Source organism: Fukomys damarensis, unplaced genomic scaffold (genome assembly GCF_012274545.1).
Source record: "Fukomys damarensis isolate Sample0158 unplaced genomic scaffold, DMR_v1.0_HiC HiC_scaffold_35, whole genome shotgun sequence".
In the NCBI taxonomy this organism is placed as follows: domain Eukaryota; kingdom Metazoa; phylum Chordata; class Mammalia; order Rodentia; family Bathyergidae; genus Fukomys; species Fukomys damarensis.
The window spans coordinates 17,968,543-17,985,971 of NW_022900947.1; the positions used below are offsets into that span (position 1 = coordinate 17,968,543).

General features: G+C 46.1%; 1 protein-coding gene across 5 annotated transcripts in view; it reads right to left on the minus strand.

Moving 5' to 3' along the window:
• Window positions 1-399: 399 nt before the first annotated feature.
• Window positions 400-17,429, minus strand: part of Ccdc149 (coiled-coil domain containing 149) — a 61,486-nt gene continuing 44,456 nt past the window's right edge. For 3 of the 5 annotated variants that reach the window (XM_019205446.2, XM_019205445.2, XM_019205443.2), the window contains 2 exons: window positions 13,572-13,688; window positions 2,393-4,918 (listed from right to left, as the gene is read on the minus strand). In XM_019205446.2, the coding sequence (XP_019060991.1) occupies window positions 4,500-4,918; window positions 13,572-13,688 (536 nt within the window). In that variant the 3' untranslated portion in view covers window positions 2,393-4,499. The other 2 variants (XM_033758816.1, XM_019205444.2) reach the window with 2 other exon arrangements.

Here is a 17,429-nt window from a genome sequence, read left to right on the forward strand (position 1 = left end):
TTTAGATGTTTAGGGTAAGCTTTTTCTCAGAATTGCAGGGAATTTTTTTCCGAGTGGGGCTTTTTAGTGCACATACACAGAAATACTAAAAATGTAAGAAAATAGAGCAAATCAGTGAGCACTTTGGTCAACTTGAAAGACTGCAGGAAATAAACCAACTGATTTTAGATCTGCCTTTTTTGACTGAATGCATAAAATCTTTACATTCACTGTATTTTTCATGGCTACCATATGATCAAATAATTTTAGGTGACAGATTGCAACTGACAAGTCTCTACAATATGCTGTAAGCTCGGTGCTGAGAATGACACAAATAATACAGATAATTAATCACCTATATCAGGAAAATCATCACTTTTATTTCAAGTAAGAACAAGATACAGTTATGCTACACGGTGATCGTGGAATCTAATACAGCAAGGCCTGCAAAGGAAGAGCAGTTACTTCTTTTTTTTATAAAGATAGCTGCAAAATAGCAGCTGTTTTTTGTTTTCTGTTTTTTGAAGTCAACTCTTTTACATTTAGTAGATGGTCACTGGCGTCGGCTAGGATCCCAAACTGTGTTCCTGAGCTCTCATTAGATTTTCCAAAGTCAAACTTCCCAGTACTATGCAGACTCCCCCTATGTATCCAGAAGAAAAAAGTCTCATTCAGCAAAGAGGTGATAAGGGACAGAAAGCAGCACATCTGTACGTCTCGTTTTAAATTGCCTTCACGCTGGATCGACTCGTTTGGCTTTGTTTTTGTGCACAACCACAGTATCGAGAGACGAGTCCTTGTTTTTCTCTGCTTCTCTTTCTAATTAGATTCACTACCGAGTTCCTATTGCAGCTCTTTCTGCCGTTTTCTCCGCTCAGAAAGCCATCTGGGGAGAAAGGAATACATTAAGGCAGTGGGCTGGGGGCAGTGCTTGGAGTTTTTGACACCCTAACTGGGGTACCCTTGGATTTTTATCAAGAAAAAGTGTCCCAAATGGAGGCTTCTGGAATGAAACAGAGGGAGAAGGTCCTTCAAACGAGGGCTTTTCTGAAGAGACGTGGGGCACCTGGCACAGGGTGCCAGGAAGGCCGTGAAGCCGGCAGAACACCTGCTTTTCAGAGGCACAGGAAATCCAAAGGGCAAAGCCATGTGGTCACTTGAGAGAATCAGGGGAGAAAAGCTTAATGGGGGAATCGCTGGTCTTTGGAATTTCTTAGAGACCAAACTTCTCACTCTCGGTGGTTGGCTACTGCACACGTTCCCAGTGGGAGGAACACATCAGAAAATTCCCCAACATTTGAACGGCTGATGGCAGAGCCCATTTCAAGAACTTTGTGTAGAGGCAGGGGTGTGTGTATGGGAACAAAGCAACAGTGAGGAATCTAAACTAACTCAGTTTAATAAGGTGGACTAAGCAGAACAGTACAGGGTCAGGGCCTTCTAGCCCACGGGGCTTGGGTGGTGATAGCCACAAAAGCAGAGAGGGGGCAGGAGAGGAACAGGAAGGGAAGGAGCCAACTATGACAAATGCCTGCTTTACAAACACCCATCCTTTTCCACAGGCCTTAATTAAAAGAAAGACAAACGCCCCTCTGTAAAACTGCACACTGAGTAGCTCTGCTCACAGGTACACAGCTATCACAGGGGAGCAGACAGCCAAACGAGTGTTTATTAGGATGTCCGTCCTGAGGCTTTATCCCCACTCCTAAGTCTGCTGGAGTCTCAGGAGGACCAGCAGGCCTGTAGAGGTGGGGACAAACCCTCTGCAACTCAGGGTGGCCACAGAGCAGCTGGAGGAGAGGGGAGATGCAGTTTCCTCAACAAACCTAATATTCTGGCTTTTAATGCAGGGACAGAGAGGTGTGGGGCCCAGAGACAATACCTTCAGTGCCCACTCCAGTCTCCTTAAATCTGTGCTTCTAATACATGATTTTGTTTTGGCAGTTATGTGTCTAAGACAAGTCCCCTCCCTGATTCAGAGGGTAAATCCCGATTCACTTAAACCCATCATCTTGCTGAGGACTGGCAAGACATACAACACTTCTGAACAATGCATTGTGGCAGGAACTGGGCTTCCTGCTCTTGAAACATACACACATACACATGTAGGGAGAAACTTCCTTCTGCCTTTCGATATATATGAGAATGAATGATGCCTGGAGCTGTTGCAGCCATCTTGTTATTGTGAGGAAGTAGCTGACATGGAGGCAAGCAGAGAGGGAAGGTGGAAACTCAGATCATCGGTGACTTTCTTGAAGGAAGCTCATGTGATGCAGTAGAATCTACTTCCCATTGTTTAAGTGTCTGCAGGTGTGACTTGTTGCTGAGAATACTGTGACTGGCGCAGGGCTGTCTGGCACAGTGGGGGAAGATTGCTGCCCACATTCACAACCTTTAAAAAGACAAAGGAAAACCAAGAGTAATTGCCAAATCTCCCTTTAATGTCTATGGAAAAAAACACACGTGGTGGGGATACAGAGGGATGACAGTGTCACACGTGAAAACAGGGTCGCCATGGTAACCTAAGTGACAAGATCAAATCTGTCTCCCATTCCATCTCATAGAGCCATCCAGACTGACGGCACACACAGTTAAAGCCGCAGCTCCTCTCACCCCAGCTTCCCAAAGCCCAGACTCTCTGGGACTGTTTCCCTGGCCTTCATGGCCTCCGTTGGGCTTTATTACAAGCCCCACTTTCCAGAGAATGATCATCAGGCCCTGCAGAGGCACCTCTGGCTGACTGTGTGGCAAACCAGAGTGCGAGTAGGTTGAGAGTTTTTACTTTGTGTGATTCCTGGGTTGTTTGGCTGTTTCCTTTGGTTGTTCTGTGCCGTAGCATTGAGTATCTGCAGGCCCCGTCCAGCGGGACGGCTACTTCTGTGAGCGCTGGACTGGTTGAGGCCCACAGCTGCAGAAGTGAGCTGCCAGTAGGGGCCATGATGGGGGCTCAGTGGAAAGGAGGAGGATGAGTGGAGTCCTGGGTCCTGGGGTCGCATGTGTGTCCTCACACCCCAAAGCAACAGGGCACCGGCTCCACTGCGCTCCTGTTCTTCCAGGCCAGCGGCCTTTGGGGAGCCAGGAGAAAGGAGCAGTGTGCACCTGAGCAGGCACTGTGATGTCTGCCAGTGGCGTCACCAGAGATGCGACCTGGCAGGAAAGTGGAGTGCCGGCTGGCCTCCCACCCAGGGCGGCGAACCTGTATGCATGTCAGCTTTAAGGGTGAATGTCTAACCTCTGCTGCCCCAGGAGCCTTTCTTTTCCACCAGGAAGGTGTCTGCAATCTGATGTGACCCGACACTGTTTCTCTGAGGTGATCTGAGCAGTGGGATCTGGTACCAGGCTCTCTGGGAGAAATGAACAGGGTCCAGCTCATAAAGTCCATGGCTGGATGGCACTGCAGTTTCCTGCAGCCTCAGACACTGCACAGAACTGCTAAATCTCGGCCCTAGAAAACCAGGTAGTGATGGTCTGTCCCTCCTGTCTTACCCTTGGACCTCGTCCTGGGTCCCATGGTCCCCTCCTCATACTGAGCTGGATGAGGTCATTTTGTTTTCTTCTCTTTCCCTCCCAGGGCCATGAGCTCTGTGTCTTGTCTTTCAAACTCCAGTGCCTGGTAGCACTGAGGACTCAGCTGCGCATTCTGTGGAAGGACTCAAGGGTTCAAGGTCTGGATGGTACAGGACAGTAGACTGACACCATACAGCCTGCTCTTTCCCAAACCCAAAATGGCCTCAAAAATCCTACAGGTAGCACAGGTGGAATAAACCAAACAAGCATTTCTACTTCTAGCTGTCATCTCTTCTCAGAAGCAAAGAGTCAGATCACCACTGGGAGTCCCCGCTGTCCTTCCAGACCCTCCTCTTCTACCACTTCTGATCAATTAATCCCCCAGATTTTCAGGCTACAAGACTAAGCTCTAGCAGATTGCAAACAGGCCTGAACAGGAGCTATGGCTGTCCGACCAGAAGCCCAACTTTCTCAAGTCCCTTTCCACCCACCACTTGGCTCCTTGACAGTCAGTGCTGGTGGCGGGAGGCCAGGAACACCCATGGGAGGTCCACGGCCCAGCAGACACACTGCGCCCCATTACACCTTTCTCTCCAGCCGCCTCCCCACTACCAGACCAGACTTGAAAATCCATCCATTTCCAGCTCTTCCCATAATTTTGATCAACAACATTCAATGCTAATAGAAAAGCATCTCATCTCTAATAAAACCAATGCTGACAGAAAGACGGATGCCAAAGACCAGCCATATGGCAGCCTGGCCCTGTTCACAGCAGCGCATCCTCAGCAGTAAGAGATGACACCTGAGAAACTTGAGGACCCGCGTTTAATAAATCACACCCCACAGGCATCGTCGGGATGTTCACAGTTTGCGACAGGATCCAAGCCATTCCTCACTCACAGAGGCTGAGGTGTTTTAGGAAAAGGCAACCTGTGCGGGTATTCTGACGCTTCATACTTTTCTTGCTGTCCCTGGTGCCTGCAAAGTGTCACTGTATTGGACTCTGTTCCCCTTCATGTTTGCACGCTTGTGTCCACACTCTCTGAGATTCCTTTCCCATCTTCCAGTACAGCCGCTTCAGTGGATGGCTGGGCCGGCTCTAAGCTGTCCAGGAGGGGTTTGGGGAGCTCCACCTTGAAGGCCAGGCCCACGGTGGACAGGCTCCTCCATCCCTCCAAGGGACTCCCTCTCCTGACCCCTTCCGGTTCTGCGGCCGCCTGCTCTGTTGTCAGTTTAATTATTTCCCTTCCCAGCCTGTTTACTTCTTCCTCTTCAGAAGGTAGCCGGGGTAGTGAAGGATGAAAGTGCTCACGCTGGCTCCTGTGGCTCAGGTTTGCTGGGGAGCTGACAGCGGGCCTCCCGGCATCCTCAGGCGCTGTCAACGCCTCGGCGGCAACAGGTCTTTCATCTCCTTCCTGCTGCTGATCCTCCCCTGAAAGCAGAGCAAAGACAGCGTCAAACCTCTCGCAGCCAAACTCTCCTCAGCTTCTGTGGCCGTGTGGCGGGGACCACCTCCTCTATGCCTGGCTGGACTCGTAACCACCCTCTGAGGGCCCTGGCTGGCTCTGGCTACCTCTCTGTGCCTACTAAATAGTCAAATCAAGGACAAAAGTTTTGTCTAGGTGGCTCCAGGAGGACCTGAGGCTCTTTAACAATGAACAGTTTCCGGCTGCCTTCAAGGTGGGAAGTGGGATAGTTGGGGAAGAATTTAGTGCCACTCCTGTTCTCCATCAGCACCTCGTTCTTCGATGGGGCCCCTGATGTTTCCTGACTTTCAAACAAAAGATTATGTGCAAAAGCAGCTTCCTCCTGCAACACTAAGTCCCTGTCCCTAAACCCCCCATCTATATAATAGAAATCCAAGAGCTACAGCTAGAGACGGACTGGAGACGAGGAGGAGTCCTGGGGGTCAGCATCATCTCCCTATTTTCCTGCTCACTTGTTTTGTGGTCAGAGCAGCCCATGTAGTCTCCGTTCTCAGGGCCAAAGTGAGGGGCAGGACTCCCTGGTATCCCTTACAGCAACAGAGGCTTCCCAGACTCGGGGGCAGATGGGCAGAGACAGCTCTTACTTCTTGGCTTTGTCCACTCAGCATCAGGCTGTGTTTCCCAGAAGCCAAGCAGTGCAGAAGAGCCACAAGTGGGCCAGTTCCAGCCTGTACACAGGTCCAGGTCTAGGGAGCAAGGGCCCCGGGAGCACCTCCTTGTATTCTGGACGGACATGCAGGAGACCCCCACTGTGGTCAGGCTTGCTATCAAATGCAGGCAGGTGCATGTGCAGGCTGCAAGCTGGGTGGTGGGGAGCTGCAGAACTGCGGGAGGCTTAGGAAGGAAGCTGAGCTTGTTTGGACCAGGACTGTTCTCCTGCTTACAACCTTTTATCAGAGCTTTGCTGTCTCGGGATCAACTGTGATTCCTTTCCCATGGATCTTCTGCAAGGCCCTTCTGATGTTCCCCTGCTTTTCTCTGCAGACTCATTTCCCAGTTTGGTCACATTCACGTGTCCTCCCAGCCACATAACACACCTTTCAAGTCTCTGCACATGCCACTCCCCACTGACACTTCCTGGTGCTGTTCTATGCTAGGTGATGTACCGAGTTCTTGTTGTAGAATGTAAGTCCACGAGAAAAGGAATCACACTGGACTTGTCAACATGCCTAACACATTGTAAGCATTCAAGAATAGCTTAACAATACAACGAACTTTTCTTTTTTAATGGAAGTATAACATCTGTGGAGAGATGGGGACAAATCTTAATGCACAGCTCTGTGCTCGTTCACTTTCCATTGCTGTAAGAGATCCTGCAATGATTAACTTATAAAGAGAAAGGGTTCTTTCAGCTCAGGTTTAGAAGTCCCAGCCCATGACCAGTTGACTCCGTTGCTGCGGGCCGAGCAGCATGTTGTGGTGGGAGTGTGCGGGGCAGCTGATCCCATGACCAGGATGTGAGACAGTGAAGAAGGAACTGCTGTCACCGCCCCTTTCAAGGCCACACCTCCAATGACCTAAAGACTTCTCTTGAGGCTTCGCCTTATAAATGTCTCACCACCTCCCTGTGGCACCTCTCTGAGGACCAAGTTCCCACAAAGGGGCCTTTGGGGGACATTTAAAATCCAAAGTATAGTAAGCACAATGCATTTTCACAAAGCAAACACACTCATGTAACCAGCAACCAGAATTAAAAAAAACAAAACAAAAAAACACACCAATTCCCTATATACACTTCCTAGTCTGGTGCACCAGGCCCTAGTCACTTCTCTTCTGCCAAGGGTAACCACTGTCCTATATAGAACACCAGAAGGAGTTTCGCCTGGTCTTTAATTTTATATACAGGCATCTTACTGGGCATGCTTGTGTCTGGCTCCTTTTGCTGTCTACATGAGGCTTGTAAGATTTATCCATGCTATTATGTATAGAATTTGTTCATTTGATTGCCTGGTTTTCAACAAATATTGAATGAGGACAGGCAATTCACAGAAAAATAAATGGACAGTGAACATATTAAACGATTCATAACATCACTCATAATTAAAGCAATTAAAATTACAAAAGGATTTAATTTTTCATCTATCAAACTGGCAAAATTTCAAAGGTTTTTACAAGGCTCAGTGTTGCTAAGGATACAGGGAAACAGGTACAATCCTATAAAGTAAGACAACAGAAGGTAGTAAAATTGTTTTATAGGCCATTTGGATAATATCTACTACAACCTTAAATGCATTTATCCTCTGACATAGCAATTCTATTATTAGGAATCTATCTATGGCTATCAGCCCAAATATTTCAAAACACATGTTTCTGTACCCTCCAACCTTACTTTTAATAGTAGAAAGCTGGAAGGGATCTAAGAGGGCACCAACAGGGGATAACGCATAGAAGTATACTTGCTGAGCTGCAAAATTCCTTCCAGGGGCACAGGTTGAAGATCCTTGATTAGAAATGTTGGGACCAGAACTGTCTCAGATATCAGACATTTTTCAAGTTTGGATAGTTGCATATATATGCTGTAATGAGATCTCTTAGGGGTGGGGCCAAAGTCTAAACATGAAATTCACTTATGTTTCATAAATACCTTATACACAACAATATTGAAAGTAACTACATTGGAAATAAACTATATTTTTAGCCTGAGGCCAGGTGTGGAATTTTCCACCTGTAGTATCCTGTGATACCCAAAAAGTTTCCGGTTTTGGACCATTCAGATTTCAGATTAGGGATGCTCAACCTGTGGGCTAAAAATGTAGGTTGTCCAGGGAAACAGTTTGAGGACCAGGGTAGGGAGCAAGGGAAGAAGAAGGCTTTAAATTTAATTTCATTTTTCTGCACTATTGTTTTTTGCATGCTTGTGTTACTAGTCTTATAAAGTCAGACCTGCAGCCTGAAAAATTCCACTAGATTGTTTTAAAATGCAGCTTAAAATTTATACAATTCATAAAAGCATTATGTCTGTGACCCATTTTAATTTTAATACAATGCATAAAAGTATTTCTGAATATGACTAGTATGAACTTTTGAACATTTAACTAAATAACTAGATGTCCTTTTTAGCATTTGTTTATGTAATAAGTGTTTCAAGTTTCAAGAAACTTAAAAATAGTTATGGAGTTGCTAACATTTATGTGCAGACTGCAAAACAGAGGATTTTGAATGTTCTCACACACACACACACACACACTCAATATTCAAGGTCCCAGATATACCAATTACCCTGACTTGATCTTTCAACATTTATTGAAATGTCACACTGTGTTCTACAAACACATACAATGTTTATGTGTCAATTAAACAGTTTGAAAAATTTTAAATGGCCGAACCCTGGTTAAAAAAAAATTCTGAGAAATTGTGGCAGAAATGAAATAGTGAAATGAGACAGCCTATAGGACTTCTATGAAACTAGTGGGATAAAGGACAGAGCCTGAGTGGGAGAGAAAGTGGCCATGTGGGAAACTAAGCATGCTGTCTTCACTGTGGCAGAGCCTGTGAGTTTCAACACAGCAAGGCAGGTCCTGGCTGTTGACCTCAAACTCCACAGCTATAATCCTATTGACACAATTTTGCTTTTCATATTGAAAAGAAGCCATTTCATTCATTTTGATGACCACAGACAAATCTCAGGTACAGATTTCCAACCAAGTCCACTTTATACTTTCTAAAGTCTGTATTGAGTCATAGGGAGCTCTGTATTATTTTCTACATAAGGGTTGTACCTGGAAACAGGGCTGTTGTCTCATAATGAATACATGATCCATGAGTGAAAGAAGCAAGCCTTTTTTGTTTGTTTGTTTGTTTGTTTGTTTTGTACTGGGGATCAAACTTGGGTCCTTGTGCTTGAAAGGCAGGCAGCCACTGAGCTAAATCCCCAACCCAATCCTTGGTTTTTAAAAAATAACTTACATACATCTGGTCAGCCAGGCTAACAGTGCATGTTGGATCCTAACAGGTTCCTTTGCTTCCAGCCATCTCTGCAGCAGCAACATGAGCAGCATGACTTTACGGCTTACTGGACATTCAGGGTTTTAGGCCCTGCCCACATCTATAGGTGCAGAATCTGTGTTTTAATAAGATGCCAGGCCATGTGGGCGGACACCACGGTACTGTTAAAATACAAATCTCACGATGCCTTTGTATAGCTATAAAACCTTCAAAGGCTGCTGGTGCCTCCAAAACAAAGCCAAAGTTCTTAATCTGGCATTCACAACCCTCTATGCCCTAACACCCATCTCCCTTTCTACTCAATGTCCCAACTTCTCTTTTTGTATCCCTACCCTCCAGCCATATCACCCCTTTGTGGGGCACTACCCTACCCCAGTGCCTTTGCTTAGGTGGTTGATTACCCCAGGACTACAGTTCCCTTCTATATCCAATGACAAAATGTAAGAGTTAGCCCTTCCTTCACCTCCTCCATGAATCTTTTTTGATTAAGCCTAGTCGCTAGTCATATTTTTGGTGTCTGACTTCCTAAAAGGGTATGTAAGGATCTCCTAGAGAACTCAGTGCTTTGTATTTTCCCCCTCAAATTGTTACTTGTAACTACCTTAGGTAAAATAATCTTGCCCGATCAATTTTTTTAACCTTGTCAGTGTTCTACAGTAAGTGCTCATATAGATCATTAATAAGTGCTCATATAGATCACTAAAAGTATGAATATATGGGCTTATACATGAATGCATGAACAAGAGAATATCTTAGCACACATCTTTATATACAATGAATACATTAATATGTGAGAGTACTCTTTGAATTTACTGTATTCATTTTAGGTCGTATTCAGGTTGCTACCCTAAAAGTTCTCAAAATGGTACTTTCTGGAAAAAAGAAGATTTTTGATCCACACAAACATTTAGCTATATCTAAGGAAGCTCAGGGAAGCAATCACATAAATTTCATACTAATAAATGAAACTTTTTATGGTGGTTGTAGAGGGGACATGAGAAACAGTGAGTCAAAATGAGCAAGTTCCAGCCGTGTGGGGAAGCTTTATTCAAAAGGAGTAAATTAGGGCACTTTCTGCAACTAAATTTTTCACCAACATGAGATGAATAAACTCCTTCTGGAAATTACTCTTATGAAATTACTTCTTCCAGGACACTCACTAGTATATTCTGGTGCCCCTGAAAAAATTAATTAACCTTTCTCATAACAATCTAACCCCTAAACCATTTGCAGTGCTTTTTGGGTTTTTTTAACCATGGGTCAGGTGAATCTTCATTTACATCTAAGTGAGGGTGGCCTAAGTTATATGAAAGCCTTTTGGCTGTTGGTGTTTTTCCCTTGTGCCATTTCTTTCGATGACATTCTGCTCATGTCCAAATGTATGGATGTGTTCTAAAAATGGCAAACCTTTGAGATTACTGGAGAGAAGTGTTTAACTTCTTTGAATGGGGAGACAACATAGCTGTCACCATTATAGGTTATTATACAGCCACCATATGGGGAGAAATGAACACAGGCTGCAAGTCTATGGTATGGTCCTATTGAGAATTTATTTTTTCAGAGAAAGGTTGGATTTTCAGACCCTGGGAACAATAAAGACTCAGGAGCCAGGCTCTGGGATTGGATGATTGGTCAACAGCAGGACTTATCAACATCTCACCCCTCTTGTCAAAATACACTCAAGTTGTCAGGACACAAAGCAAAGTTCCTGAAAATGTCCCAAAGGATGAGCTGTCACTGGGACCCCTGGGTACTCTGTGTGGGAGCAGAATCCCTCTTTAACACTAAGATTTGGGAACATTAACTTTTAATCTCTGAGAGTTTTAATTTTCCTTTAATAGTAGACTCACAGCATTGCCATTTCCATAAAAGATTTCTGAACTAAGAGTGGGAAAATATTATTGCTAATAATAATTATTATTCTGTGCTGTTTGAGCAACAGAATTACTATTATTAATACTGATTCATAATACGCACATATCAGTAATGATGAGGAAGTCAATGGATACAAATGCACCATTATACAAACAGTGGGGAAAGAAAAGTATTTTTTTCTCTAAAAGAGGGGAAAAAAAAAAGAAAATAGTGTTGCTTTGTATAAAAGACGGCCAGACCCCTAAAGATGTGTTCCCCTTCCTTTCTCCCAAAGGGGACATTTGTCTGCCTTTGTTAGCTGGTCTCTGATGGTCTTTGTCCTCTTGAGTGTATGCTGCTTTTGGCTGGAATTAATCAGGGCTGCAGCAACGATGGGCCATCCCTGACACCACATGAATGCAGCCTTGTTCCCACCCAGCACTAGCAGAGGATGGGGCTGGAACAATGAGAGCTAATGATGGAATTCTGGAAGCTATCATTTCAAATCAGTCCATTACTTACACCAGCCTTGTGAAAATCAAGCCAGGCTCATGCTCCGTTTCAGTTGAGCAGGCCCAGCCCCCTGCTCCCACCCCCTACACCGAGGCTGAGAAATCCAGAACAGACACAGGGTTTTGGATCTCCTTGTGGACACCAGGCACCACCACCAAATGACCACCAGCCAAGTTGCGGGGCGTGGTGCATTATGGGCCAGCCTTATAAACAGCTGCATGTTGTGGGCTGGAAAGCCCCAGCCTTTGTTTTCTGGCCAGTGTGGAGCCTACAAGAGTTAGGGGCTCTCTCCAGGAATCCCCCTGATAAGTATTTGGGGAACATTTCAGTTGAAATCCTAGACATGTCCTGGCTTCTGCCTTTACCACTCTGCACATTACGATTATGAAGTGAGCAGGTTTCAAAATGAAATTGTACAGATGCATGAGTGAGCTTGTTGAGCACAGCTCTGATCAGCAGCGCTTCCTATCTGAGCCAGACTCCCAAATACACACGATGGTTGCTCTAAGCTCTAAGTTTTGAGGAGGTTTGCTACACAACAAAGGCTGCCATAGCTGGCTAGCTCATTTTGGTAAAACGTGAGATGATTGTGAGGTTAGAAAGGTGTACTAGGCCAGGCTACAGAGTTGGCATCTTAAGCAGAAGATAGCTGAACACCACTCGGGACTTCTGAGCAGGATGCGAGCAAGATGGGAAATGATCTCAGGGGTTTTGTCCGACAGCAGCAGGATGAAGATGGGAATGACGCAAGGACAGCCCGAGAGGCAGAAAATCCAAGAAGGGAGCCTGCCAGTAAGTTAACAGGGGCCTGAACCAAGCCAGAGACAGGAGGGACTGAGGTGCCAGGAAGAGTTTGATGACAGTCCATATGTGGAAGGGCAAGGCAGGATGACAATCGTCAGGTGCTCCCAGGTTTCAAGCCAGAGTGCCTGAGAGGGTGGCCAGGAGAGCTGGTGACATTACACTTGAGAATATATAGAATATTCACTGGGAAAGTTCACATTCTGGGAAAGACGGGATTATAACTGCAGAGAGAACCCAGAAGAGGGAAATATTTGAGAATAAAAAGTGTGATCAAAATGTACAGTGAATGTTTTTTTTTTAAAAAGCAGCTACTACAGTAAACATCACCTTGCCATTCATGCCTCTCAAAATACACCCCTCGCTCCAGACACACTTATCCCCACATTCATGACACTTTCTGAAGCGGTGCTGAAAGTGCTCTTTGGAAAATGCCTTCATGAATTACTAAAAACAAAAAAATACACTGAATGATGTTGCAAAGTGCTATCCAACAGAAAGGCAGGACTGTACGAATAGTAGTGTGTCCTCAACCACCTCGTTTACCAGATGCGGTACCATGTGACTTCTGGCTCCTCCCCAAAGTCAAAATGATCATGAAAGGTCAATGTTTTCAATTGATTCAGGACACTGTGCAGCCACGACAGCATAACTAAAGAGAGTTTTGTTGGAAAACTCTATGGGAAAAGATCATAACTGGTGCCTTGTCTGGTCTCTTAAACGGGTCTTTAGTGTCCTCTAAATCCATGTTCCTGGGGGAGGAGGCTGCCCCTTCAGTCTACTGGTCCCCAGACCTCACTATAGGCAAGCAAAGTACCAAGAACATGTTACCACTTCTAAGAGAGGAAACTGAGTCACTAACCCACATTCTTCCAGCCCCTATGACAGGGGACTAGAATGTGAACTCTATTTAATTCCCGAGTCCTCCCTTTTAATCTCTATGCCACGATGCCAGAGTGCGGGGCTCTGCATTCTTCTGCGAGGTCCACCCAAGATGACCACCCCGGGTAAGCAAAAAGGGGAAATGTGAGGACTGCCTAGATGGTGCCACTGGGCTGTGGGAGGGGAGGGGACCTGAGGTCTGTGGAGACCAGCCAAAGGCAGAGAAATTGACGTGTGCTTACTGTGACACTTAGTCCCCCTGTGTCAACTTCGAGGGATTAAGAAATACCTAGCAGATTGATAAAGCACACCCCAGGGTATGTCTAAGTGGGTGGTGATGTGATCTTAGATTCTATGTGTGGGCCTTCACCCATTCTCCTCTGGCCCTGTGCCCCTACTCTGCTCCCTGGCTCCCACAAACACAGCAGCTTCCACTCTGCCACACCGTCCTGCCATGAAGTTTCTGCCTCGGAACCAGCCAAATGTGGACTGAATCCACCGAAACCTGAAACTATGAGCTAAATTAAACCTTCTGTCCTTCAAGATGTAGGTGTCAGGCACTGTGTTCCAGAGATGAGAAGGCTGACTGATAGATACACTTACCATCCTTGGGACTTGGTTGGTTCTCTGTGGGCTGCTCAACACACTTCAGCAGTGGGGATCTCGACCTTGGTGTGGTGGAAAGAGCAGGTTCACGGAACAGTATGGTATCCTTACCCCCTGTCATGGGAAAGGGGAAAACGGATGTGTTATGTCATCATGGAGCTGCGTTGCATTTATTCTTACATAATGAACTGGCTGATTGATTAGGATCCTTACTCCCTTGCAGGTAATGCAGAACAGAATAGCCAGCAGGCCCTTTCTCTAAGTTGAAGATGGGGCTATAAAGTCCAGGCCAGATGTTTATGGACAGACCCTGATTCATTCCTAACCATCAGCTCAGCTCGGCTGGCGATACATGCTTCTACTGAGAGGCAGCCTGTATGTCTTCTAGAAACGGAGTGAGTGAGACAAAATAATTCTAACAACAGCAGAGGGCTTGGCAGAGTAGGCTTTGGGGCTATACTGTGCTGTGTGTGCTCTGGATACTGTCACTTGCTAAATGGTGACATCAAGAAAGTCACTTAGCCTTTCTAGGCCTCACATGTCTCATTGGCAAAGTGAGGGAGAGTAACAGCCCCCATCCCTTGGGTGGTTGTGAAGATGAAATGAACTGACTGATGCAAAGTGTTTGGGTGCTTAGCCAGCGCTTGGCAGATGTCACCTGTTGAAGGATTAGTGCTGGCTTCCATGCACCCTATATCTGATTTGATTCTACTTAGTCATTTAGCTTGAATAATAACTGCATCCTTAGGCAGACAGTATCAAGTCTTCTGAATCTATCCAGCTGAACTTCCATTTAGAATATATAGTTCCAGTCCAGCCACATCCTTCTACCTACTGGTAACAACTCCTCAAACAGATGGGAATGCTTGGGACAACGAGAAGAAAAAGAAAACTATGACAGCTCCATGCTAGAGGCTGTGGCAAGCCACAGAGGTGAGGACCAGGGAAGAGCAACTGTGAACACAAGCATGATGGACAGACACAAGGCAGACAGACAGAAAGTGATACAGTCCCAGAGGTCGGGAGAGCCCACCAGGGAGGATATGATGTCAAGTATTGGCCCATGAGGCTTTGCGATTCTCTCACTGTGTGAGAAGTGAAGCCCCAGAGGCCACGGGTCCAGCCTACATGCCAGTCTTATCTGTCTGACTTTGGGTAAGATCTTTGCTGAAACTGTGTGAACCTAGCCCAGGAACATCTCTGGGACTCAGACGTGAGGCTCCAAAGTCCTGTGATTTTCCTCACAGCAGGTTTAGCCAAGCACAGAATGGCACTTGGGTTAACATGTCTACTACTTCTTTGGAGAATAAGGTCAAACCACGGATACAATTTCATTATTCAGCCTCTGAGTCCCTCCTACTTGTTAAACTATTTTCCCATCAGGCTGTGTCTCTTATGATCTTTATTTCCAAGACTTTATAGGAGACCTTTGCACATGGCAAGTGCTTAAGAAATGTCTGAACAACTGGCTAATGCATTATTCTTAGGAGTCATAGCACCTGGTGGGCCTGAGTAGTACTGCTGCCTCAGGCAGATGGACCAGCAGTCACAGCCTCTGGTTTCTGTCAGCCAAGAACTGTCCCCAAAGAATAGAACCTACTAGGAGCTGACCCTGAACTTCTATTGTCTTATACAGAAAAACCCAGGAATCTTCAGGGCCACAGTCTACAGGGGATTCCCAAAGACAACTATTAATCTGCTGCTCAGGCTGTTGATAGGAGCCTAGAAGAATAAAGTCAGCATGACCAGCTCTCCCTTCATGCAGCAAAGACACAATCTGGAAGCACCTTGATAGATTCATGGTGATCAGGTCTTGGGCAGTAAATGCAGAGCAGGTGGCTTGTGGTAGATTTCTTTTGTTTCTCTCCATCAAAGCAACACCACCTGTCCACAAATCATTGTCAGGACAGAGTTTCTTGAGCCATGTTTCTTTGGCAGGTGGACTGGCAGCTCTCTAGCCTCCAGGGGATTTGGTAAGGTACACATACTGCCCCTCCATATTCCAATCAGCCTCCCTAAGCACCTCTGCCTTGGTAGCCAAAGAATCAGTAGTGTGGGCAGTATGGGAGCTGGCAATAGCTGAGTGAGGAAGGCAGCCTCTGGTAGGCCTTTGGTGCTTTCTCACCAAGGGAATTCATCAGGGTGCAGTGTCTTCTTGACCCCACCCAACCACATTCTCCATACCCCAGTGGTGCTTCAAATATGCTGGTCCTAGCAAAACCTATCCAGAAGTCTGAGCCACGAGCATGTAGAGGAGGGAAATGGAAGCCTCCTTCATCTATATGCAGTCAAAATGGGGGTTGGGGAGACAATAAGTAAGCTTTCCAGACTTTTTCTTGGAGAGACCATTGCCTGATCTTAAAGTAAAATGCCAGGACTCGGTCATTCTTGCCAAATGTCTGAAGGATTCAAAACCTTTTCTTAGAAGGCACTTAGTTCTATTCTTTCCAAGCCCAGATTCCATCTGTGTGGACTAAATCAAGTCCTAATCTGATGATCTGAATTCTTATACTTTCATTTGACTCTTAAATCTAAAAGACAGAGAGGAGGGAGATATTAAACTAGAGTCCAGTGAAAGTAGTAAGGCCGCTCCTTTTTCTATTTCTAATTCATATTTTCTCTCCCTCCCTCTCTCTGCCTCCCTGCCACCCCCCCCCCATGCTAGGGAATGAACCCAGGGCTTTCACACTGAGCTACATTTTTAGCCCACTTTATTTCCTCTTTTGAGCAGGATCTCACTAAATTGCCTAGGCTGGGCTCTAACTTGCAACCCTCTTGCCTGAGTCTGTGAGTGCCAGGATTATGGGCATGCACCACCGTTCCCAACTCTCCCTATTCCTTGTGGTTCAAAGGTCCCCCCTCCTTCTCCAAAATGTACTAAGTACTGTTAAATCACAGGTCAATGCTTGGAGGAGTGGAGACAGAATGAAAATAAAAAGCTCAAAGAGCCAGGCTCTGCTCAAGCCACATAGTTTCTGTCTTTCTTTTCTTTGCTTTGCTTGTCTGTTTGTTTGCTTGCCATGGACAAATCCTGGAATCTTCCCTCAGAGCTACCAAGTACCATTCTCCCTGCAGAGGTGAACAAGGGCTGAGGAAATGAGCTGGCAGGCAGAGGGCTGGGGCAGGTGGGAGGTGATCCCTGCTGACAAGTGCGGCTAGTGGGGCCCACCCTCTGGCTTCCTCACCATGCCCCATAGCTTCTCCACCTGTGAGAGACAGGTTAAACAGTTTGGGATAAGCTCTGCTATCCAGATGATTGTCTGCATGCCGTGACATATGTCTGACGTACCGACTTCTTAGCAAGATCGCGAGTCTAGCAAACATCAAGAGCTCTGTAGCATGGACTGAGAGAGGAGGGAGGGAGAAGACTGACAAAGAAAAAAATCACAGAAGGCTGGAAGTCCAAGAGCCGTTCTGCTGTGTAGCAAGGGGGTGAGTAGGCTCTTCCACCGTTGCCCATTAGAGTCTCCAGAGAGATTGCTCTGGGTGTGAATTATTTCCCTACAACCCACCTTGCTGGGCGAATCACTGTCCAGCTGGCCTGATCTGCCCCTGCTCCCTCTTCAGAGGTGTAGCCATCCAGCACCAGTGGAAGGTTACAGAGAGGAGAACCTGAACACCTGCACTCACACCAGCCCCTGTGGCTTTAGGAATCATCTAATTTCTTGCCTCAATTGCCTCATCTAAAACAAGCAAGTCAGACAGGATGCAGAAAGGGCGGAGTGTTCTTTCACATGTCAGCTCTGACCATAGATGGCTTCCTGGAAAGCCACTGTGGAGGAGTGCCTGAGGGCCAGGTCTGAAATTGTTAAGGAAGAACAAAGTGATAGGTTAGCAATGTCTGCCACAGGCATG